Source organism: Delphinapterus leucas, chromosome 5 (genome assembly GCF_059928025.1).
Source record: "Delphinapterus leucas isolate spDelLeu-1000000601 "Yukka" chromosome 5, BTC_Dleu_Yukka2, whole genome shotgun sequence".
NCBI lineage: Eukaryota > Metazoa > Chordata > Mammalia > Artiodactyla > Monodontidae > Delphinapterus > Delphinapterus leucas.
The window spans coordinates 117,698,292-117,725,321 of record NC_143133.1 but is presented as its reverse complement, the minus strand read 5'-3'; the positions used below and the strand labels follow the sequence as shown (position 1 = coordinate 117,725,321).

The 27,030-nt window shown below is 37.6% G+C and overlaps 1 protein-coding gene across 4 annotated transcripts in view; it reads left to right on the top strand.

Annotated features, from left to right (window-relative positions):
• The window catches only part of BANK1 (B cell scaffold protein with ankyrin repeats 1), a 312,476-nt gene extending 302,110 nt beyond the window's left edge, over window positions 1-10,366 (top strand). For all 4 annotated transcript variants that reach the window (XM_022582436.2, XM_022582435.2, XM_022582434.2 and 1 more), the window contains exons 14-17: window positions 6,753-6,782; window positions 7,984-8,039; window positions 9,274-9,338; window positions 9,592-10,366. In XM_022582436.2, coding sequence (XP_022438144.1) covers window positions 6,753-6,782; window positions 7,984-8,039; window positions 9,274-9,333 — 146 coding nt within the window. In that variant the 3' untranslated portion in view covers window positions 9,334-9,338; window positions 9,592-10,366. The remainder of the gene's footprint in view (window positions 1-6,752; window positions 6,783-7,983; window positions 8,040-9,273; window positions 9,339-9,591) is intronic.
• Window positions 10,367-27,030: the final 16,664 nt, after the last annotated feature.

The following is a 27,030-nucleotide window of genomic DNA, read 5'->3' as shown; positions in this document are numbered from 1 at the left end:
CGCAGATTCTCCTTGCTAATAATTAACAGTTGCTTCCGGGGGGGAAAGCATTTATTTGAATGTTAACACAAACCAAACATTATTAAGATGGTAAATCTTCTCCAAAGGTAAACAACACATTCCAAAATTGAAAATAAATTACGTTGTCACTCTCTGATCACTCTGTCCCCAAGTCCCTACCCCTGCACAAATAATTAAAAACTAACAACCACTAGCAAAGCTTGAAAGCTTCCATCTCTTCCACTTTCAATAATATTGCATAGCTTTTAGCTAGTACTTCATGCTGAAATTCACCATGTTAAAATTCGTTTTCTTTTTTACATTATTGGGTTATTATCTACTTTTCCATAGAGAATTCTTTAAGCTCTCTTAGAAATGTTTTCTAAAACAGAAATATACTTTCTAAAATAAAGTCATAAACACAAGACTAATTTACAAAGAACTGAGTTCTACAGACCTCCATTGTAATGTGGAATAAGAGAAAAATTTTAACAATGTATAAAATTACAAACAATATAAATAATTTTACTAAGAAACATTAAGTAGTAGTAGCTAATATTTATTAGCTATCTGCTATACACTTAATATTATCTTATTAACAACCCTTTCAGATAGGCATTAGTCCCAATTTATAAATAAGGAAACTGAGAATCTGAGAAACTAAGAAGCCCCTAAACACACAGATTAGAGGCTACAACCTACGTCTACTGGAATCCAAAGTTAATACTCTTTTTTTTTTTTTTTTTTTTTTTTTTTGCGGTACGCGGGCCTCCCACCACTGCGGCCTCTCCTGTTGCGGAGCACAGGCTCCGGACACACAGGCTCAGCGGCCATGGCTCACGGGCCCAGCCGCTCCACGGCATGTGGGATCTTCCCGGACCAGGGCACGAACCCGCATCCCCTGCATTGGCAGGCGGACTCTCAACCACTGCACCACCAGGGAAGCCCGTTAATACTCTTAATCATTAGGAATTAACTAGTCCCCCTTCCAGCCAAAATGGAATAAGTAGTATCAGACAAATCCTCCCACTGTAAGAATACAAATACTGGGCAGAAAAATGAGGCAACTGATTTCAGGGAGTAGACAATAGGCAGCCTAAGACTATAATCTCAGAGAAAAACAAAATGTATGACTATAATCTCAGAGAAAAACAAAATGTATGAGATATCTCTCATGATTGCCCAGGAGACTGATTTTCTGGCTACAATCTCTGCAAAGCAAGCAAGCAGTCCTGTCAAACTGAGGGGTGCAAAGATCAGAATTCATGGCAGCCAGAGCTGCGGGGATGTGTATGGTGGGTCATTGAAGAGGAGGTAGCTGCATAGAGAGGTAACCTCAGAGGGAGTGAGGGACTCCAAAAGTCTGTGGCTGAGAGATGAGCTGTACATGTGCAGGGCAAGACCACTCAAGGCATACAAGATAACTGGTTTTAGCACTTTGAAGGCAGAACAGAGACACTGGAGATTGAGCAGAGCCAGGAAAAAGCCAAACTGAGGATGTTTGAGTTCTGCCCTGCCAGAGTGGAAAGGTCTCCTTAACACTTTGTTAAAACACCTGGCATCCTGCTGTGACACCCAAGAGGTATAATGAGTAAGGACTATGACTTAGAGTAAGACCTACTCTAGACAGGCCCCAGCAAAGCTTAAAACCAAGCCCCTACAGGAGCCCCACAGAAGACAGAGTTTGTAGGCTTAGTCCTACTGAGAGCCTTAGAAAACACCTTGGGCTAACTATAGGTCAACACTGAAAAAAAGCAGAAAACCAAGCTTACCACAAGTTCATGCCAGTAATCAAACTGCCTGCTAAAACAAGAACCTACACTCATCGAAGGAATATTACAGAATCCAGAATATACAACAGATTATCTTTAAAGTCCAGTGTTCAGGGCTTTTTTTTAATAAAAGAAGAGGTATAAATTTAAAAAAATGTAATTCATAGAAAAGAAAAAAGAAAGCCATCAATAAAAACTGAACCTGAGATGATCCTGTTATTGACCTTAGCAGAGAAAACTTTAAATTATGAACATATTTAAATTAATGAAAAATATGGTTTTAAGGAGTATATAAATATGAAATCTCAGCAGGAAAATTGAAGCTATATAAAAGAACCAAATGGAAATTTTTAGAAATTAAAATTACAATAAGAAAAATGAAAAATTTATCAGAAGAGCTTATCAGCAGATTGGATATAGCAAAAGTAAGAGTTAATGAACGTGAAGACAGATCAACAGAAATTATCCAATATGATGAACAGGGAGATAAAAAGACTTTAAAATGAATGGAGCCTAAGAGACATGTAGTACAATATAAGACAGTCTAGCATACATGTAATCAGAATCCCAGAGGAAAAAAGAATGAGTTCGGGCCAAAACATTTTAAAAGGAATAGTGGTCAAATACTTTCCAAATTTAATGTAAACTACCTCCATACTGTTCTAAGAACTTCAAAAAATTCCAATTAGCATAACTGTTAAGAAAACTACATCTGGGCAACTTGTAGTCAAACTACTTCAAGTCAAGATAAAGAGAAATTCTTGAAAGCAGCCAGAGAAAAAAGACACTTTACATATAGAGGGAAAAGTATAAGCATATTCCATATTCACCACATATTCACTAATTGCTTATCAAAAACATGGAGGACTAAAGACAGTGCAGTAATATCTCTAAAGTGCTAAGAGAAAAACAAATGACCACTTAGAATTGTATATCCAGGGAAAATAACCTTCAAAAATTTGTTGAAATAGAGACATTTTCTGATAATCGAAATCAGAGAATTCATAGACAGCAAAACTGCAATGTAAGAAATGCTAAAGAATGTCATACAAGGTGAAGGGGTTATTAAAAAACAAAAACTCAGATCCACACTAAGGAATAAAGAACACTGAAAATTTTACCAAGCAGATAGAAATAAAATATTATGTTTTCTTTTTTCTCATAAATTATTTCAAAAACAACTGTTTAAAGCAAAATAGTAACACTTAAATTAGGGATTATAGCATATGAAGAAGGAAAAGATGTGAAAACAATTATGCAGATACAGAGGGTGCAGATAAGTGGAATTATATGGTTGCAAAATTTTTGTAACATGTAGTTCCAAGTATGGAATATAAAGAATCAGTTATAAAGAAGAGGAAAGATTAAGGTAAGAAAGATGAAGTGTCAAGTGTAAGACATGAAGCATGAAGAAGTACACTATTGTCTCTAAATAGACTGTAAGTTAATGGTACATATCTTAGTTATAAACTAGGTAGATGATAGATAGATAGATAGATAAAAAAACTAATAGAGGAAATAAAATGTAACACTAAAAAGCTATTTGATTCGCCAAAAAGTAAAGCAGGAAAGTAGCAAAAACATAAACAAAATGGATTAGTAAATAACCAAGAACAAGATGTTAGTATTAAACTGAGTCATATCAATAATTGTGTTAAATGTAAATAGATTAAAAGTATCATTTAAAAGGTAGACATTTTCCAGCCTGATAAAAAAGTAATACCCAACTTTGTGCTATCTAAAAGGCCACGCATTTTAAATCTAAGACACAGATAGGTTAAAAGTAAAGATGGTAAAAGATCTACCATGCCAATAGTAAGCATAAGAAAGCTGGCATGGCTATATCAATACAAGACAAGATGAATTTCAATACAAAGAGTATTACAAGAGACAAAAGAGGAAATTACAAACTGACAAAAGGGCAGTTCACTAGGAAGATACAAAAATCCTAAATATTTGTGTACCTTAAACTGTGTATGTATTTATGAGTTTTCTCAAAACTCATGAAGCAAAATTTGATAGTACTCAGAGATGTTTTCACCTATTTCTTAGTAATTGATAGAAGAAATAGAAAAAAATCAGTAACAATATAGAAGATCTAAACAACACTGTCAACAAACTTGACCTAACTGACTTTACAGAACAGGGCATCAAAAAAAATTCAGAATACATGTTTGTTTAAGGTGTACATGGAAAGTTCAGCAAGACAGAACACATACTGGACTATCGAAAATTTTCAATAAATTTAAAAAGATTGAAATCTTCAGAGTATGTTCTCTGAAAGATTTCAGTCTTTTGAAATCTTTTATCTCTTACCACAACAGAAATAAATTAGAATTTAATTAAGAAATTAGAAAAAAACTCTCAAAATAGTTAAGAATTAAATACAACATTTCAAAATAACGCATGGGGTCAAATAAGAAATCACAAGGAAATATTTCAACCTGAATGATAATGAAAACACAACATTACAAAATTGTGGAATGCAACCAAAACAGTACTTACAGGGAAATATATGGCTATAAATGTGAAAATAGAAAAGATGAAAAATTTAAGATCAATGATCTAAGCTTCCACCTTAGGAAACTAGAAAATGAAAAGCAACTCTCCAAAAAGAGCTGAGAGGAAAAAATAATAATAAGATCAAAAATCAATGAAGCAGAGAAATAAGAGAGAAAATTAACAAAACCAAAACTTAGTTATTTAAAAATGTAAATGAAATTGATAAGCCCGTGGCAAAAATGATCATGCAAAAAAGAGAAAGCAAGAGTTACGTATATCAGGAGTTAGGCTATCACAACAGATCCTACAGACATTAAAAAGATTAAGTTTTTGCCAATACATTAAACAACTCAGACAAAAAGAGCAAATTAATTAAAAATAAAACTTACCAAACCTGACTCCAAAGGGGAAAGAAAGGAAAAACCCTACACTTCTGTGAGTAAATCTCTTTGTAGTCTGACTTTTAGAACTTTGTTAATGTTTTACATATTCAACAAACTAGGATGGGACTGAGAAGGGGACAAGATGGAATATAAGCAGAAGAAAACGAACCTAGCAGTATTACAAATAAATAACATATCCACACTAAAGGGGGATAGAAAAAAAAAACAAATAAATTTAGAAAACAGCATATTCTAAGACTAAAATTAAAAGAAAAAAAACAGTACATAAAGATTGTATTCTATACTCCAGTTAGTAGGTCTTATTTCTCTACAGGGGTATAGTTAAGCAATTTCAAAACTACTTTATGTATATTCTAGCATTGAGAAAACAAATAAATTCACTATTGATAATGAGAGCCAGGTTTCCTATTGTCAGAGAAAGGAGTTACAACTAAGGAAAGAAGGAAACCCAGAATGAATCTTGTAGTATTGGATTGGAATTGGAGGTAAAAGCATAACAACTCATGGTTGTTAATATTGGGTTGGCCAAAACGTTTGTTCAGGTCTTCCCATAAGATCATATGGAAAAACCTGAATGAATGTTTTGGCCAACCCAATATATATGTTACACATAAATATAGAAATATAGTTGTATATATATTTCCTTAGCTCTGTCTGCTGAGAGCACCTAGAAACAATGACAGCCCAGCAACAGTGAGCACATCTAGTACCTAGATCTTAGTTCACAAAAAGAAAATAGCTAATAAGCATGTGAAAACATGTTCAACATCATTAATCATCAGGAAAAAGTAAATTGAATTACACTGAGGTACCAATACACAACAAATATAGCTACAATTTTTTAATATTGTCAAAGTTAAGCAGTTAGAATGTGGAAGAACTGGACATGCACTGCATGCATTGCTGATGGGAGTATAAAGTGTTGTGAGGACTTTAGAAATATTAAATATGCACTTACTATTGAAAGATAACCTAGCTATTCAAGAGAAAGAAAAGATGGAAAATATGTTCATTCAAAAACATGTTCATGAAAGTTCATAGCAGTTTCATTCATAATAGCCAAAGTGGAAACAATGCAAATGTCCAATAGGAGATTAGGTAATTATATTGTGATATATTCACACAATGGAATACTACTCAGTAGTAAAAAGGGATCCCTACTATCACACACACAACCAGAATGCATCTCACAGGTATTATGCTGAGTGAAAGATACCAGACACAGAAGAATACCTGCTGTAAGATCCCGTTTATCTGGACTTCTAGATAAAACAAATCTACAGAGATAGAAATCAGCTCAGGGGCCATCACGGGTAATGGTGGGTGAGAATTGAGGTAAGGGGGCGCAAGGGAGTTTTCTGTGGAGATGAAATGTTCTCTGTGCTAATGGGGGTGATGGGTATATGCTGTATAGATTTGTCAAGAGTCATCAACCTATACACTTAAAAATGTGTGACTTGTACTGTATGTAAGTAGTTCTGAATAAGGTTAATTTTAAAAAATACTTGAATAGCTCAGGCTAAAAGAATATGAAAGCAGAGTAGGAGTAGCATGAACAGATATATACTACTAAATGTAAAATGGATGGCTAGTGGGAAGCTGCTGTATGGCACAGGGAGATCAGTTCGATGCTTTGTGACCACCTAGAGGGGTGGGATAGGGAGGGTGGGAGGGAGGCTCAAGAGGGAGGGGATATGGGGATATACGTGTGCATATGGCTGATTCACTTTGTTGTACGACAGAAACTAACACAGTATTGTGAAGCAATTATACTCCAATAAAGATCTATTTTTTTAAAAAAAGAATTCATCAACAACAAAAAAAAAGAGTAGGAAGCTTTTATTAAGTGTCAAATATATCTAAAATCATAATAATGTGGGACAAGTGTCAGAAGGAAAAAAGACAAAAATTTTAAAACACATAGTTTCACACTTAGTGGCTGGAGGTTAGTATAAATCACGTTGTGAAACTACATAGTCACTTCAAGGACAAAAGTAGTCAAACAATAAGAAGAAGGAACCTTAAGATAAATATTGAGCAAAACTCAGTAGAATGTGCTTTTTTTGTCTTGTAGATAAGCTCACCATTGTGCACCATCCCAGTGGTAAGTGTTTGGTGTTTATAGAAGGATTTAGGACTAAAACAAAGTTCATAGTAAACCAACTTTTATATTAATGTAAACCTAATGTGATTAAGCTGAGCACTGTAAAAACTCACAGAGATTTTATATTTGTAAGCAAAACCACCTGACATCCAAAATAAATGTGAGATGATTCTAGAATAGCAGTGCTAGAGGCGTTGTGATATAGTAAAAGAAGCACCTGCTTTGAACTCTGACCTGGCTCTTCACGACTTACTAGCTGTGGCCTTTGGCTTAAACTCTTTAAGCCCCAGTTCCCTCATTTGTAAAATGCAGATAAGAATTCTATCAGCTCAGTGATTTGTGTCCACCTAGAGGGGTGGTATAGGGAGGGAGGGAGGGAGATGCAAGAGGGAGGGGATATGGGGATATATGTATACGTATAGCTGATTCACTTTGTTATACAGCAGAAACTAACACACCATTGTAAAGCAATTATACTCCAATAAAGATGTTAAAAATTAGAGAATTCTATCGTGGAGATTACTATGAAAACAGATGATGATTTGTGCAAATGGAGCTAACTGCTTGATAAGTGGGAGATGTTGATAGGACAAATGAAATTGGGATGGCACGCAATAGCTGGAGGGGTTCCCTTCAGTGTGATGGGGGAGGATGGGTGCAGAAGGTAGGGAGGGTAGAGGGGAGCTGCAGGCCAGCTGGGGGCTGTCCCATGAGCTCCAAGCACTGCCTGCAGCCTTGAAGCACAGGGCTGACTGCAGGAATGGAGAGGCACGTGGCTGGGATGGAAAGTGAGAAACCTGTGAGAAAAGCAGGAAGTAGCATGGGCCAAGGTGGAGCAGTAGAAACAAACTTTTATTTAAAAAAAAAAAAGTGTGCTTTGCAATTGCCTGATTCTGGTAAATGGGGAAGAGAAAAGGAAGAAAAAGGCATAATCAAGTGGAGCTTGTTATTCGAAGATGTTGGATTGTTTCTGAGCTGAAGCAACTCCTTGAGTATCCTATTCTAGTCAATCCCTATGTGTAGGAGAAATTAATACATACTTGTCAAGGGTGCTATTTAAATATGCCCTTTTGGATCTCTTTAATATTTTTTCTCTTTACCCATATCCTATTCTTTGCATATATATTTTTTAAGTGCTAAATAAAGGAATTATTAAATGTGTGAACAAGTGAAGAGATAGTAACAGAGTTTGTATTTCTAGGTAATGAAAATGCCCACAATGAAAATGTGTCATATGACATACCCTTTGGCAATAAGGTGGGTTGTATATTTCTTCATTTTTATAAAATGCAAAAAAGAATTCTTTGTTGAGAAGGAATATGAAAGCCTTCTATGCTGACTATGCTTTGAGACATTCCAACAAATGTGAACTAAATAGGTCACATAAGCATTTGTGTGCAAAATCCATGAGCAATAATTTAAAGAAATTAACTGTTCTGAAAAAAGCAAAGAAAGAACTCAAAGGAAAAAGGCACCGAGGCCCAAGTGTGGACGAATTCAACAGACCAAATAAATCTTAGAGGAGTTATAAACACATCTTCTTTAGCAAAAGGAACATGATGAGCCTATTTGAACCACGATTTATACAATCCTTAAAGTCTAGTGTTAAGAAAAAATGTAATGCCAAAATATTGTTATATAAATATGCATTACTTCACATTGTAAAGTTAACCAAAAGTAAATTGCTAACAAGAAGCCAGAAATAACACTAAGGAAAGACAGTAGCAATGGAGAACCAAGACCAGGTTCAAGACAACACCACTGATGTCCTATCCACAAATTTTTCTTCATAAAAAATCATGCTATTCCAACTATCTACGTATGTGATGTAGGACATTTGCACTGTTACCCAGGGTCATCTGGCAGCTGGATTTCTTGCTAAAATCCAGAATTAGGGCCCAAAACAAACCCGTTTTAGTTTACCAAATTTTAATAACTCCTTAAGCTCTCTTATGCTTCAAATAAATCATACGTAATTATAAAAGTCATTCACCCTTAAGAACTGCTTGAACTATTTGCGTTTCTGGATCATTCTGTGGCCCACCAATGAGCTATAGACCTAATGGGTCTACAGCACATATGGACCTAATGGGTCTACAGCACACAGACTCATGAGACTCATTTGACTGTAGCAGAATTGTGAGGTACCACCTAGCCCAGGAGTTTATGAAAATATCTTTGTTAAACAAAGATTATTCTACAAGATCTGGAGGACGATCTTGAGAGCAAGATTTTGGATAAGAGGAAAAGAATACAGATTCCCAATGCTTAGGCTATTCTCCCTCAAAAAGAAAAGAAAATTTGAACTGAAGGACTTTGATGTAGTTGAGCTTTACAATGACTCTTTCCTTTAAGGACGGAGGACTGTCTTGCCAGTTGCCTCTACAAAGCTGTTTTTCTGTGACTGTGAAAGGCAACTGTGACTTTATCATGTTTCTTTGTTCAGCCTTAAAATGAAGAAATGCTAACTCTATTTTTTTTTTTTCCTTAGCTTCCTGCTCGACTCCAAGTTGAAAAGGAATTTGGTTTCTGTTGCAGGAAAGATCACTAAACAAGGTAAAATACCAGCTGTATTTTTTAGGAAACCTAAAGCAGGCTTATTAGGAACGTGAAGGAATCATTTGTCTAGCAAACAGAATACCTTAAATATTTCATTGTCTTCTCCTGAAAGGATAAACATGTGTATTTTTCAAGGTAAAGGTGATTGTTCTTTAGAAAGATTTATTATAGGGGTGGTTTTATGCTAGGTAATCAATTTCAGATGATGATCCATTTGTCACTAATATATTTCCTGTGATCTTATTTTCAGGTTATTATAATAAAACTCAAAAATCTGCAGACACCTGCTGGGTGAAGCAGGCTTGCATTGGATTGCCTGCTGTCTTCAGGACAAATCTATACTATGAAAGCAGAAGCAAGCTTTTGAATTTCAGAATTCATTATTGCCACAAGTTATTGTCATTATACCTCTTCAGATGAGTATATCAACATGAAAATTAAATGCTGCAGAGCAATTGAATTCTTTGAAAATTCTTGCGTTTTACAATGCATTTTGCCACTGAAGCAGCTATTTCCCATCTTTAAAATTGAAGAAAAACAAGAGCAGAGAAGTTAAATGCTCTGTAGCAAAGCTACTGGGCCTGTTTAATGGGCTAACCTTAATCGTTTACTCCCCGCTACAATAAGAATAAGCATAAAAAATACAAATTTGTTTTGTACATATTTGCTTTTCCATTGGGTGGTCTATTTTCTGAATTTCTCACATTCAGAGCTCTAATTATTGTCACATCATGTTTGCAGCAACCTTCCATTTTTTAGAGCCTGTTTGCATATAACCTTGAGAACATTATTTTTTTAACTCTGTGTCTTAAATTAATATACATTTCCACAACCTATATTCTCTATTAAAAGGTTTATAATTTCATCATTCCATTTCTTAGAAGCAATTTATAAGCTTAGAATAGAATGTGGTTTTATCATTCTATGATTTCTACCCACTGCAAATTAAATAAATGTTTAAAGCTATGTCTGACTTTTCAAAATAAATGTATGAGAATTAACCACTAAATTCTTCTGCTTACCAGTTTACAGAGAGAAGTCTACCAAATATTTTTTTTAATTTCACTGTGTAGGGCCCATAAAGTAAACACACAAATGATTTTTTTCTAGCTTCTAAACAGTGATTTATAGGGATATATATTTTAAGTGATTCTGCAAAACACTGCCCATAAGTTTCTCATGACCATTAACACTCTTAAGCTCAAGTTTTAAAAAAATAACATAGTAGTTTGATCAATCCCTAATGGAAGGTGCTTCTTGATTATGACATTTGGAAATTTGGTCCATAGTTTCACATCTAAGCTTTCAAGAAATGGAATGCCCGTCCACATACTGAGCCCCCATTTCTGTGGATTGTCCCACCCAAAGAGTCATGAAAAGCAATAGGAAAACCAACTGCTTTTCTATAATTTTCTTCATCTATAAAATTCAAATGTGTCTATTATCTCTAAAGTAAGAATTTCCATATAGGCCTGTGACTGGTGCCTACAATTCCACTGTCAATTTTATTCTTATTAAAAACGTGAAATCCAGTAACAGGTAAAATGGCAACTTTTCTAATTACAAAGCAATTAGATCATTTCTTACCTGAGACGCAATTCAGGGTGGAAGTGGGAGATAAAGCAAGAATGTTATTCAGTTTTTTAACATGGAAAGAAATCTAAAGTCAGCACCTCTAAGTTCTATCCTTCTGAACTGGGCTAGTTTAGAATAAAACCATGGCAAAAAGCCCCTTTAATAGTCTCTTTTCCTAGATACTCTGGTCCTTGAAATCTTATTACTTTGTCATCACAATGAAAGGGAGGAAAAGAAACCAAAAATAACTGAGGTCCTCCCTATGACTCCTGAATCATGGTCCCTCCCCTCCTTGACTTATTAGGCTTGTCCAGATCATAGTAGACAGAGAAGTTTGGAGTTGGGGGATCAGAGAAGTTCACATCAAGCCTGTTGCATTGAAGGAAGAGATGAAAAGTAGAGAAACGCAAAGGCGGAGGAAGGGTAATCCAAATTTAGGAATGATCCCAGATAAGAATACCCAGAAGGAAGCAATATTTTTTAATCTCTGGGCTTTATTCTTAACATACAGAATACTGTCTATCAAATTTGAGCCACGCTACAGAAGTTTGTTCTTAGTGATGGAAGAGATCATATGTCAGGATCTAGACTAGTAGACTAGGAAGATGTGAGCTTTCCTTGGAGATTTGGGGCATTTGCCTAAGAGCCCCAGTCACTGCCAGAAAGGAAACACCTGTATGGGAAATCTTCTGAAGATTTTGTGCTGATTCTGGAAGCCTGAGCAACCAGTAGGTAATAAAATACCTTATCTTTCCTGTCATCCCTTTCTCAATTTGGATTTGTTCCCAATCCATTACTCTTAATGTACACAAGAACCAGTCCCTTCCTCTTAAATTTACTTGACTCTGACTTCTAAAGAAATTTGGACTGGTATTAAATGTTATCAAAAGAATTTTATGTTTAAAATTAATTCCCTTCTTTTCTACTTAGTTTTCTAGGATAAAGAAGAAGAAGCATCTAGACCAGTGGTTCTCAACTAGGGCATCTGGAGGCACTTTTTATTGTCATGACTTCAGAGAAGGTGCTCTTGGCATCTAGTGTGTAGAGACAAGGGATGCTAATGAACATCCAATAAACTACAAGACAAAGAAATGTCCTGTCCAAAATGTCAACACTTCGAGGTTGGGAAACTCTGATCTACACTATAAAGTAAAATGGGATTAACACTTAAAAGAATGTTATTAAAATAAAAACAGTTAACTTTATATGGAATTTTCTGGAAGTGGAAACCCATGTGATAGCATAAATCAGTGTTTATATTTTGAAGTGCATATGGTGTAACTTGACCATTAAGTACTCAAAAGAACAGGTGACTTATACATTTTTGTAAATCAAACATTAGATTATGCTACCAGTGCAGACTCCAATTTTTAGAAAATGAGACTGTTCTCAGTGTTGTTCTAATGAAAATGACCTTGTAACTTAAGTCATTATTATATCCTATTCATGCTCTAAGCGCTTGCTCATCTGAGTTCCTTCTTCTAATGCTCAGGGGGTCTGATTTTAATAACTTGGACTTACCTGAATTTTACTGCATATTGCTTTTCTAAATGGGTAAATATTTAGGAAAGAGGTCTGCTCATGAGCCTGATCTGGTCACTCCCAGCTAATTAGCACAGGGCTGGTAGGAGGCCCCCCTTGCAGTACTTTCTGTAACTGTACCTGCCAACCATACTTGTTGGCCTTCCTTATTTTGTGGAGCTGACCTTTAAAGGCAGGGACTGCCACACAAAAGACAGCAAAAACAAAATTCTAAATACAATAGACCTGGGACTTCCCTGGCCGTCCAGTGGTTAGGACTCCGTGCTTCCACTGAACGGGGCACACGTTTGATCCCTGGTCGGGGAGATCCCGGAGATCCTGCAAGCTGTGAGGCTCGGCCAAAACCAATAATAAATAAATAAATAAAATAGGCTTCAAATTTATAAATTACAGTATATGATTTCCTCAATATTCTCATCTTCAAAATGCAGATTCTTACATAATTTTACAGGTATTAAATGACATCATGTGCTTACATGAGAAGTGCAGTATTGCATTCAAGAGCATGAACTTTGAGGAAAGACCAACGTAGTTTGAATATTGGCTCACCTATATCCTAGCTATGTAAACTAAGCCAGTTTTCCAGTTTCCCTGAGCCCTATTTAATCATTAGTAAAGTGGGGTTATCAATACCAACATCATAGGTGGTTTGAGAATTAAAAGTAAAAATATTATTTAATTAATAATAGGACACAAAATGCAGTACTGCTAATGATTGTGATAAAAAAAAAAAAAGGCAGGCATACCTCCAGCATAAGCTGAGATACACGGTCACTCGGCTTAAATGAGACATAGGTGCTTAGTATATTTTTGGTTCCAAGTAAATTCTCAGTGAAGATAGTTGGCAAAAAGTAATCCTCTTTGAAATGTGAATACAGTGTGATACACTAGGCTGACTTGTTATCTGACTGGCTCTCAGGCACAGCCTTATAGCATATGATTCAAATCCACATCATTATTTACAAAACCAATGCTTACAAAATGTTGAATGACCACCTGGATCACCCATAAACATGAGAAGCTTCAAGCAGAAATATCCATCAGTGTAAAGTACAGTATTTCCCAAATTGTGTTACAAGGAACTCGTGCATATTCAATTTAAAAGGGTTTCTGTGATCAAGTGAGATGAGAAAGTGCTATGTATTTTAGTCCCTTTTAGAAGAGCATATTAGACATCCAAGTATTGAAGACTAACTAATCTTGCAATAAAGAAATCTATACTGTTTGAAAAACACTGACTTACATTTTATGTATATGTAAGCTGGTCTCATTTTCCATTTAATGGGAAAAGAAAAACTGGATGAAGGATGCCTGCTGTGATATGTTGAGACGGCGTCTGAAACCTGGGTTCAGTGGCAAACAGTGTCAAAATCAGTCAGTGATGTTTGCCGTGAAGAATGATGGGGGAGGGTAAGGGGAGTGGTGGCATGCATGAGACTTATCTGGCATTCAAAATTTGCCCTTGGGGCTTCTCTGGTGGCGCAATGGTTGGGAGTCCGCCTGCCGATGCAGGGGACACGGGTTCGTGCCCCGGTCCGGGAAGATCCCACATGCCGCGGAGTGGCTGGGTCCGTGAGCCATGGCCGCTGAGCCTGCGCGTCCAGAGCCTGTGCTCCACCATGGGAGAGGCCACAGCAGTGAGAGGCCCGCATACCGCAAAAAAAAAAAAAAAAAAAGTGCTATGGTTTTGCCACTAGCACTTTCTCTTTTCTTCACTCGAGAAAAAGAAAGGCAAGGGGTTCGGGGAAGTGTAAGCTGAGGCTGTTTTGGCATTCATGCCTGGCACTCATTGAGAGCATCTGCAGTCACCCTCAGGAGTCCTAAGCATCCTTGCAAGACACTGGCATTTGTCATAATGTTGCAAAATGAGATGTTTTGTAACTCAGACATGGCAAGTCATGCCCAGTACCTCCCAGATCTCCTGCATCAGCAGACTCAGGGAATCCCAGCAGATGACTTGTCATTAACACTGTTGAAGAGCATAAGAACCTACTTACGATCACCATGTGTTCTCTTCACCCTGATTTCCATATATTATAGTACTGTGACTGAGATATTTTATTTATTTTATATACATCTTATTCTATAAGAACACTTACATTAGGTCTACCCTCTTAAATTCTTAAGTGTAAAATACATTATTGTTAACTAGGTACAATGTTGTACAGCAGATCTCTAGGGCTTATACTGAGTGAGATGTTTATACACCTTCGCAATTGGATTTTGGTCTCAAGAGATATTTTAGGATTTAACAAAACAAACCATCTGTGACTATAAGAGCTATCTGCTTCCTCACCTTCTTGAAAAAGATAATAGAGAAACAAACATTATGCTTTCCTAAAGAATAAGCCAGTTCTTCAGCCAGAAAAGTAAATATCTGTGAAGGTTCTGCTCATGTTTCAGCCTCTGAAATGGAAACGGGGGAAATAGCAACATTCTTCGGAATACGGCAGAAAAATTATTTCGAAAACAAATCTTTTTTAAACCACAAAAGAATAGCAATAGTTTAAGACCAGAGAAAATAGCAAGTGCAAAAGCCCTGTGGCACAAAGAAACAAAGAACATCTGAGAACCTAAATACAGCCAGTATGACCACAGCACAGCAGGCAAAGGGAAACATAGAATATGATAAGAATAGATCATGCAGGGCAATATTAAGGATTCTGTTTCTTCCAGAAAACAATGTAAATCATAAATGAGATTTTAAAAAAGAGAATATCACATTTGCATTTTGAAATGAACACTTAAGCTGCACTAGGGGCAACAAACTGGAGAGAATATAACAAACCAGAGAGGAATCAATTATCCAAGTACAAAGCCTCAGATTTGTTCTTAGTTTTGAAGCTACATGTGTTCTAGGCTATATAACAACCTGCCACAAACTCGGCAGCTTAAAATAACACATTTATGATCTCAAAGTTTCGATGTGTCATGAATCTGGGCATAGCTTAGCTGGGTACTCTGCTCAGGGTTTCACAAGGCTACAAACAAGATGTCAACCAGGCTCAATTTTCATCCGGAGGCTCAAATGGGGAATAATCTGCTTTCAGGTTGTTAACAGAATAATGCGTTTCCTGCGGCTGGATGACTGAGGGCACCTTATTTTTCTGGCTGGAGGCCACCCTCATGTCCTAGAGGCCTCACATGAGAACTTACCACATGGGTGTCATCAACATCTTACTCCATCAAGCCCACAAGAGTCTCTCATCTCAAGGGGGCCCAATCCCTCATTTAGGGCTTTTACCTGAAAGAGACAGGCTCACCTTTATTACCTCAAATTCAACTGATTTGAGACCTTAACTATATCTGAGAAACCCTTCACTTTCCCATATTCTGTCACAAGTCAAAAGTCCTACCTACACACAATGGGGGAAATGGTTAACACCAAGTGTGGACACCAGGGGGTAAGAATCACCGTGCCACCTTAGAATTATGTCCACCACACCACCAAACATATAAATTTTAATATTGCAAACTACTGAAAACTAGTTCCAGGAACCAGTGGGACCTTCCCACACAGTTCTTATCTTTACACGTTAATAAGAGCATTACTGAGAGAAGATTCCTTTCCTTGAGATATCCACAGTGCTTCTCCATAGTACGGATTTATTCTATTTCTTATAGTTACCCACCAAGAAATGTGAATGCCCTGTGTTCCTTTGATATGTTTCAGTAAATTGTAGTATCTCCCTTAGTATTTTCTGTGTCTGTTGCCGCCTGCATCTGCTTTTACATTTGTGTTTAGCTGGTTTTCTCCAATATCACAATCCCTCAGTATAGATACACATCTGGCATTGAAAACACAGAAATGGGAACCTTTGAGAGTGGTGTGAATAAGAAGCTATCTGTATGACTTTCTTGAACTTAGTAAGTTTTCAGTATATTTGCCTATGTGGGATTCTTCTGAATTATGCAGACCCAACATGGGATCCAACACTGCTAGCAATGATACCCAAAACAACCAAAAAATTCAGAAAACTAAAATTTCATCCTCTAACTTTTAAATCACTCACTACTTCCTTGGTAATCAAAGTGGTACTTTAAATTCTTTTTAATACTCGGAGCACATTTTTAAAGCAGCAATGAAAATCCATTGAAATATTTTAAGCAGAAAAATTCATTCTGACTGCAGAACAAAGAATGGATTGTAAATAGGCAAGAGCAGACAGTCAGGGGGCTAGTGTGGTATTCACAAGATACTGGCGGCTTGAACTAGAGTGATAATTGAGGTGATAAAGAGGGGACTATTTTAGACACATTTTGGTGGTAGCGTCAATACTGCTTGGTGTGGGTTTGATGTGGAGGTAAGAAAAAAGAATATGAATAAGGCTGGAATTTTTTGACTTGAACAGTTTTGTGGATGATGGTATCATTCGCCAAGATGGAGAAGACAGGGGAGGGTAAAGTTTGGTGGGTTGTATTACATTGGTCAAGTCAATTAATCTAATTCTCAGTTTCCTCATGGGTAAAATGGAACTGATAGTAGTAGCATTTCATTGGGTAGTTTTTTTTGTTATTTTTTTTTTTTTTGGTTTTTTTTTTTTGCGGTACGCGGTCTTCTCACTGTTGTGGCCTCTCCCGTTGCGGAGCGCAGGCTCAGCGGCCATGGCTCACGGGCCCAGCTGCTCCGCGGCATGTGGGATCTTCCCGGACCGGGGCACGAACCCATGTCCCCTGCATCGGCAGGCGGACTCTCAACCACTGCGCCACCAGGGAAGCCTCCATTGGGTAGTTTTGAAGATTAAATAATGCTTATGAAACACCTGAAACTTGGTAAATGCTCAGTAAACACTGAATTATCATTATCATCATCTTTAGTCAGTACTTATCTTGAAGTACAATAAACAAGTGAAGCTGGATTCAGTATCATTAGGGACATTACAATTGAGGTGGTAATAGTTCTCTTTGTGCTAAATATGGAAGTTAAAATTTTAAGATAAATTTTGGACTATATGTCTAAAGTCCTTTAATCCATGGGGATCTGTATCACATTTGGACAGTTAAGCTTTCGCCACTTGTGAGGTTTACCTGTGAATGTAGAATAGTTCGGGGAAAGTTTCCTGATATTTTTGTTCATCTCCTAAAAAACTTACTGGAGGTTATAATGAGTCTTCAAAATAGACCAAAAGTGCAGGATGTGCATTTAGCATCCATTTTCATCCCCTTCTATGAAGACCCTGGACTTAAGGTTCTGGGAGGCTAATGCAGACATTTGTCAGGCTCTCCAGCAGGAAGGGGCTCCATGTGATATACGTTCCACCAACGAGATGGTCTCATGGGAGATATGGAAGATGCAGGTGAGAGAGAGAGAGAGAGCACCTCCCTGCTGCTGTGGAGGCTGGCCAGGAGGTCGGACTCACGTTGGTGGTGTTTGGTGGTGGCCAATGCAATCCACATCCGAGGGTCTAGTCACCAGCTTCACGGGTTTGAGGCAGTTGTAGTGCCAGCGATGGTGGTAATAAGCACAACTGCTTCCTGACCTCTGGATCTTGGCGACAGTAGTGTTAACCTAAGCCAACTCCTCTAGCTCTTTGAAAGATTTTATAAGCTCTTTATTCCTTGTATTAAATTCCTTTTTCATTGAAATATCTAGAATAGTTTCTGTTTCTTATATGGAACTCTGACTAGTACACTGAGTCACATCAAGGGTCTAATTTAACTCCGTTTTTCACTAGTTTTTATCCAATAACATTTTTCTTGACTGAAATTTCCAATCTATTTACCCCACTGCCCAATTTTCACTTCAGGCACTCAATTCACATTTCAGGTGCTTACTTGGTGTTTGTTAAATGAATAAATGTTATGAGGTCATCATCTGGGTTATCTGCTTCATAAAATAGTAACTTATTCCTCCTCCAACTTTCAAATCAATCTAATACAATATTATCAGATTACTCAGATATTTATAATCAGAATAAAATCCTTTTGAACTTTATATAATCTAAGCATATATATAATATCTTACAGAGTAACTTTAGTAAACTTAAATGCCAGTATTACCAAAGGTACAGCCAAACCTTTCTTTATTCGTGGACTACCTAGTTATGGAATTTATATTCTCTTTAAGTTATTTCTTAAGAATATTTAGTTAAAGCAAATGACCTTCATTAAACTCACTTTTTCATCAAAATCTAAAGATACCAAGTTACAAATTCAGGAAGAATTTCACTCACATCTATAATCAAGGCAACAGCATTAAATTATTCATTGATTAGTTCTTCTTTTGTTAGCTCTCTTCTTGACATAAAATTTTTAGATTCTGTTGAATATGATTACTTCCTCTTTAAATATGTTCAAACCCTCATTATTCATAACCTTATAATCTGACTTTAACCATACTTAGAAGGTCCAGATTGCAGAAAAACAAACTTTACAAAGCCTGGCACCAAATAAAACATTTATCAGATCTGTGGCTGGATTATAAAACTTTTTTAGCTTTATAATATAGTGGATAGGGCTTCCCTGGTGGCGCAGTGGTTGAGAGTCCGCCTGCCGATGCAGGGGACGCGGGTTCGTGCCCCGATCCGGGAAGATCCCACATGCCGTGGAGCGGCTGGGTCCGTGAGCCATGGCCGCTGAGCCTGCGCGTCCGGAGCCTGTGCTCCGCAACGGGAGAGGCCACAACAGTGAGAGGCCCGCGTACCGCAAAAAAAAAAAAAAATTTATATATATATATATATATAGTGGATACACAAAGGTAAAAAAAAAAAAAAAGTTTTTTAAAAAGTCAATGAACTGAATACTAATGGGTGACCCAGGTTAGTTTGAGTCACAATATCATTTGCTCAGATGTATTTTCCTTCCTAGGCTGTGAGGCTGAGCAGACATTCCTGACATTCCTGACACTAGCACTTAAAGGAGAGTCCCGTCCATCAAATGCAGTGGTCCAGTGAGGAAACTTGGTATAGCCTTCTGATCCATTTTATTTACCTCTGGACTAGATACTAAGATTTTCTTAAGATCAAGGGCCATTATGGGTTTGATGAAGAAACAATAGACAGCTGGGAATAAGCTCTTCTTGAAATGATGAGTTACCTGACAGTCCCTAAGCACTGGGTTTGATGTCCTCAGGGGAAAGGGCATGACCTTATCAGTGTTGCCAGAAAAATATGACACTGACCTTTTAGCACAACATTGTTACATCTTTGTTCTCCACAGAGAGGGGATAACAGCAGATTGGACGCTGTATTCATCATCCCTTATCGAAAATACATTTAACTTTTGCCTTTAAGATGTCTATATTCTTCTTGAGCCAGCAATCCCCTCTCTCATACAGATTTACCGCACGAAGAATCCTTTGATCCTCACTAAATCAGTCCATCATGGAATATTTTTTGTACTGTTCTCATTTTTATCCATACAAATTTACCCACCCAGTGCATGCTAGGACATGGCGATACAACGGAATGTTAATATTTGACCAACATCGCCATTCGATTTTAACATATTTTTAAAAACAGTTTCCTTCCACTAATATCAGCCAACGACATGGGGCACAAATAACACAGTCATAGTTGGTGATTTTAAAATGGACACTTTATCAATTGCCTATTCTACAAACAGGCTGCATAGAAAACAACCGTAAAACCCCTTTCTTATGCGCTATGAACCTTAGTTAACTCAAAAGTATGTGAGGGCTTGCTGCTGTTGAACTCCCGCCCATGACTACACTCATCTTTGGGTTATATAGGTGGCTCTGCTGATCTTATCTGGGTTTGCTCACATATCTAGGGGTCAGCTGGCTGTGCTAATCTGGGATGACCTGGGCTAGCACTTCACAACTTGACTCTGCACTGTTTCCCATCCACCTGCAGCGTAGACCTAGCACAGTCTTATAGCAACAGAAGAGAGCAGGAGAGAGATGACAATTGCACAAGTACTTTTCCTGTTGTTTCAAGCCTCTGTTGTTGCCACTTTTACTGCATGCCACTGCCCAAAGTAAGTCACGTGGCTGACCCAAAGTCAATATGGGAGAGAATAAAAAGTTATATGGTAAAGGATGTGGATACACGAAGGAAAAAAACAAAAACACTAATTAGAAAAGATATATGCACTCCAATGTTCAATGCAGCATTATTTACAATAGCCAAGATGTGGAAGCAACCTAACTGTCCATCAACAGATGAATGGATAAAGAAGATATATGTATATAGTGGTATATTAGCCTTGAAAAGAGAATGAAATTTTGCCATTTGCAACAACATGGATGGACCTGGAGGGTGTTATGCTTAGTGAAATAAGTCACAGAAAGACAAATACTGTATGATATTACTTATATGTGGAATCTAAAAAATAAAGCAAACAAATGAATATAACAAAACAGAAACATACTCACAGATATAGAGAACAAACTAGTGGTTACCAGTGGGGAGAGAGAAGGGGGGAGGGACAAGATAGGGATAGGGCATTAAGAGGTATAAACTATTATGTATAAAATAAATAAAGCTACAAGGATATATTGTACAGCACAGCAAATAGAGCCAATATAACTTTAAATGGAGTATAATTATAAAAATATTGAATCATTATGTTGTACACCTGAAACTAATATTGTAAATCAACTATACTTTAATTTTTGTTTAAAAGATTAATTTTTTAATCAACTATAATTTTTCACGGAGGGGTGAAAAAAAATCAGGCCTCTTAATAGAATAAATCTACCACAGATCCTTCTTAATATCAGTTTACTGTATTAAAATGCATATAAAACCAAAAAGAAAAGCTATATTATGAAAAGTAGCAGAACCTAAATTAAAATGATAAGGACACATTGGAAGAAATACTTGCATCTCTAATGTATAAAGATCACATTCAAATTCGTAAGAAAAGCATCAAGATTCCAGTGGTAAGTTCCCAAAGGACAGCAACAAAGAGTTCATTTAAGAAGTAATGCAAGTACTGAACAAATATACAGACTAATGTTTATACTCATTTGTGGTCAAAGACGTCAGTTAAAGCTAACCTGAGATAGAATTTACAACTAGTATATTGGCCAAAAAAAGCCTAATCTTTCTTATTTATGAACTTGAGGATCTTTGTAATCCCTGAGAAACTGAATATTTAGTTCGGTGCCACAGACCTTTCCTCCTGGCAACAAACATTTGTCATATTTAGCTATCCAGTATCTGAATCTCCTCCCCTCTTGCTATTAGCACTACCATCATCCTTTTGAGAAAATTCCCAACTGACTATGATTTTGAAATCACTCCCAGTGATTTTCAGAAGAAAATCATTCCAATTTGCTCACTCCCACTGCAGCCTCCCTCTTCATAAGATGAGAGTGGTATATTCTTCTTCAATTTGCCCTTGACACAGTTTCCTAAATTCTGTCCATCATTCATTCCTGGGATGCTGATTCAACAGTTGAGGTCAAATTAATCATCACGCAGGGACAGGATAGAGGTCAGACTGTTTTTGTGGCATGACCTTGGCTGCAGTTCTGCCTGCTTATCCCTCAGAGGACCCCTATTTCCTGTCCATTCTCCTAGTTCAGTCCCCCAGGGTCCCATTTATTATGTCACTTCCCAATATCTTCACAATAAATTCCCATTTGCTCAGATGGTCAGGTTTGTTTCTGTGCTCGTAACCAACACTCTAGACGGGAGAAATCAAAACACAGAGATTCTGGTTTCGATGTATCCCCCTAAAAGATATGAAGTCCTAATCCCCAGGACCTGTGAAGGTGACCCTATCTGGAAAGAGTCTTTGCAGATGTTATCAAGATAAGATGAGGTCATACTGGTGTAGGGTGGGCCCTTAATCCAATAAGGTTGGTGTCCTTTTAGGAAGAGGAGACAGAGGCGCACAGGGAGAGAACACCATGTAAAGACACAGACTCTCGAGGGAAGAACGTGATGTGCTGCAAGCCAAGGGCCACCAAGACAGGAAGAGCCAAAGAAGGATCTCCCAGAGAGGTTTCTGAGGGAACCTGGCCCTGGCAACATCTTACTTTCAAACTTCTGACCTTCAGAATTGTGAGACAATATGTTTCTGTTGTTTTAAGCCCCCAGTTTATGGTAATGTGTTACAGAAGTCCTAGGAAATATATAATTTGATTTATTACTAATGATAATTATGAACCACTTATCATATAAGAAGCTCATTATATATCTGTAACTCAAATCCTTTCCTAGATAACTGCTCACATGACATTTTCACCCACCCAACCCAAGCTTTTGCATATAGAAAGCATATAAATAAGAACCCAGTTGGTAGATAGAAGCATGCAAATGAACAGAGAGCACAGGGCAGAGTGGGATTACCCTAAGAAGCTAAGTACTTTCTATCTTGTCCTCTTCTCCCCAACACTTTATCTTGTTATCAACTCATGAGTAAAATATCCCTCCTACCATCAACCAGGCCACTTTTTGAATACTCTATAAATATTTACCAAAATAAATTAAATTGAGTCCTTGACAAACCAAGAATTAGGTACTACGTAGTAACACAAGAGTTCTTAGGAGATCTGGATTTTCACTATAACAACACCATCACCAACCCTGAAATGTATATAAATAGGAAAAGCAGGTGCGACATGTCTTCAGTTCTATTCATGTTCAATGTCCTGTAAAACAACTAAGGTAAGTTCAATGGAAGGACATTAAAACAGAAAGGACAAAGAGATACCCTCTAAAATGAGTTTGTCCAGAGGGGCTTAAACACTGTGTGCAACTGTCTTATCAGTTGAGTAGACAGCAATCAGTGTAATTAAAGTGGGCAATGATAAGATTTTTAAACTTCCTTAAAGTTTTATTATATTTGACAGTCCAATTTGCCTGTAGGTCACTGGGCAAACAAAAGTGTGTGTTATAGGTATTATGCTGGCTTTTTAATTTTCTACTGGGATTTTCATTATATATTAGCGTCTCGGTCATTTCAAAATTCCTCGAATTTCTTTCTGATACTGTCATTTGATTTAGCAACTGGATAGAAGCAGCTGAAAGCATTTCTTGGTCTTAAATTAGAGTTGGCCATGACAAATGTTCCTGCAAAAATATAGGATGAATCCCACACATTTATCACGGCATCTGGGCCATGTTTGTTTCTGTAGGACAGAGGAGAGGGTAGAAAGGATTCTTATGTTGGTAAACTGAAAGTCTAAGAATTACACTTGCCATCTGGGATTGCTTTGACGAGAATACTGGCCTGTTCCTCCCACTTAATTACCAAAATGAAGTATCATCATGCAAAGACAATGATCTTCGTGATAGAGACTTAAGGAAAACCAAAAGAGTAAATACTTTGATTTAAATATGGTTGGATTTATTTACTGTGACATTCAACAAGCTTCTCAAGTTTTTAGCAAAAATTTCATGCACACATTTAGCCTATACAAACAAGAAGTTACATAAACCCAACATAATTAAAGCAATTTATATAGGGCATAAACTTCATGATGTTTTACAGTCAACTTGTAAGTAAAGAAAGCAACTAACAGAAATAACTTCTCCCAGCAAAAACACTTATGTGGTTTACAGAGTTCCAAAATACCAGTCTTTAAATATGTACTATTCCACCAAGTGCCAAAAGGAGAATAGCAAACTAAACAGAGCAAAATAAGGCCTCAATTTAGAGATTTGGTAAGGAAGTAAAATGAAGACCTGCTTTTATGTGTGCTGTCATAAAGAATCAACTTAATTTCTCCAGCAGTATAGTTTCATTAACTCCATGAGGGAATACAATTTCAAATAAAAAGCTTAGGTTCACCTAAGCTGTTGAACACACCTAACTGTTGAACAGTTAACTCAAGGGTAATACTTCTGGTATTAAATCTACCGAGTTCCAGAAATACTCAAACTTTTCCACTGCAGAATCTTCCTTGTTTCATAATAGAAATGGTGTATTTCTAAGGCCAGATGGGCAACTAAGAAGCATGCTAAATGGCTACCTGAGGTCATAAACAGAACAGGGACTCAGAAATGCTGCCCTTTATGGAAATACTAATTAGGTTTCTTCCTATCAGCCGTGTGTCTGAGTAAACCTTAGCACTAGACCCACACTAGAGCCCCTTATTGAGCGGATGCCCACCAGCAGTATTTCAAGGAATGAGCTGTCAGGCCGCAAACTTGCTTTGACAGAATTGTTACAACAGTAAACCTTTGCCCTGGGCACCAACCTGACACAATCCCCTGACGAGCGGTTTCACTCATGCCGTGAAGAGAACAGATAGGTGTGATTCTCACCTAACAGACTTAGTGGTAGCTTAATTTCGAAATGATACGGATAAAAACTAGTAGTAGTATCAATTAATTTTCTGATTCTGCATCCCATAACAGAATAACCAATTGCTTTTCGGAATCAAGTCTCAAAAACATTTTTTTAATTAACTGAACTCTTTTCAATACCAGTTGTATGGACACTAATCACCTTAAGGTTCTTAGTAATTTACTTTTACTCCAGGAATTTTCATCTTTGGAAAGCATCCTTACCCATTCAGAGGGGATTGGCCAAGTTATTTGGAAGAAACCCTGGATCTGCACAAATAAGTATTGTGTAGTACATAGATCCAGATTCGATTCTGGGATGAAGGATGGAAGGGCTGGCTTTAGTGGACATGAGGCTAAATTCTAAAGCAACCTACGTTGGAGTGGGAGACTTGTTCAAAGCAGCCATCCCAATGTCAGTTTTTTAAGCTCTTGTCTTCAAACCACCCAAAATACGCATTTTTTACAAAATCTAGAAAGGTATCATTTCAATGCTAAAAACTGCCTTCCTGATCCTTCTTCACTGTTCTTTCCTCCCAGAGTGAAAATATTCCGTCCTGGTGAGCCCTAATAGGAAGAAGTAAGCAAAGCCCAGGAGTCACTTCAGGGCAACTTAAATCTGCCTCGCTATCCAGCTTTACTGAGTCACTACTTTTTAGAAGCAGGTGAAACACCGTAGGTGTCTGCAGGCTGAGCATTCCTCTCAGACATGCTGGCCCAGTGGTGTGCTTGGGTTTAGAGCTGAGTCTGAGGCCGCAGATGCTTCCTCTTGATGGGACTATATCAGAATTAGAATGTTGTTACCACCATCTTGGGAAGAAGGACCCGGTTTAGGGGCAGAAAAGCCACTGATACTCTTCCTACGCAGAGTCAGCATTCCCTCCCTTGCCCCACCACTGTGTCTTCTCAAATAGGCTCCAATTTGGGGGTTTGGGGGGAGGGTCGTCCTTCCTAACAACTGTCCTTGATATTAGAGATGAAGATAGACTTACATGGTAAATGGTGTGTGACTACGTGCTAGCGAAAAATATTATCAGAAAGAGCCGTACTTTGCACGGCGTCGGCTGTGGGACAGAGCATAGTCACGACTCAAGCAAATCTTCTTTAAGTCACACGTCTCATGGAAACAGCCCAAATGAGCAGAGCAATTCGGGTACAGATGCCAATGACAGAGAAATAAAGGGATGAGGCTTAATGAAACATTTACTAAAACTCTCAGGCCTCAACATAGGAACGTAAAGTCTAATACTAGCAAATATGCGTGAGAAAGGACATGAAATTGCTAGACTTTCAACAGGAGTCAGACATGGGGGTGTGGGGAAGGGGAGGCTGGGATGTGGTGAGAGAGTAGCCTTGACATATATACGCTACCAAATGTAAACTATTTAGCTAGTGGGAAGCAGTCGCATAGCACGGGGAGATCAGCTCGGTGCTTTGTGACCACCTAGAGGGGTGGGATAGGGAGGGTGGGAGGGAGACACAAGAGGGAGGGGATATGGGGATATATGTATACATATGGCTGACTCACTTTGTTGTACAGCAGAAACTAACACAACATTGTAAAGCAGTTATACTCTAATAAAGATATATTTTTAGAAAAGAAATGAAAACCAAAAAATAAATAAATAGGAGTCAAACATAAAATTACAGTGAGTTAGCCACAGGAGGGCACGGCTCAATTAGTCCTTCAAGAGAGAAACTGCTGCGAAGAGCGTGGGATGCTGACAGCTCAGATCCCAGGTTTCCAGATCAGCTTGGGCGCTCACACTGAGGCCACGCCCCCCCAAACATGCATGAGAAAGGACTCCTTTAATAATCAGCATTGGCTTTGGGAGGCTCATCATATCCTCACCAAGACTTTCTGGGAGTGGCACTGCCTTCCACTCTTCCAACCTAATGATTCTTTCTTCTCCCTGTTTTTTCACAGGTGTTGGGCACGCAGTGCAGTCTACAACCTCTCCTTGCTCACCTGTCCCCCTCCCCTTTATTTTTCACAGGCAATGCCCCCAGTAAATCGTTTGCACTTCTGATTCCCTTATGGTGTCCACTTACTGGAGGACCTGAACAGATGCCAACAAATATATAAATCAGTGTAGTTCTGGCTTGTCTTGCTGAGAGACAGAACAATAGCTGAAAATTTTTATTGAATTGTAACCATGGAGGAAAAAAAAAAAATCACCACCTCTCCTCTCTGCTGAAGCATACATCGTTTCCAAAGTCTCATTTCTTTTTTAAGCGGTTGCTTCCCCTTAACCATTTCCAATAGAATCTTCTCTTTTCTTGGCCTTCCTACTGTATCCATTATTCCATCTCTCTCTCTCTCTAGCTCAAAGTAAAATATATTCTGTTGATACTGATGAAGAAGTTAT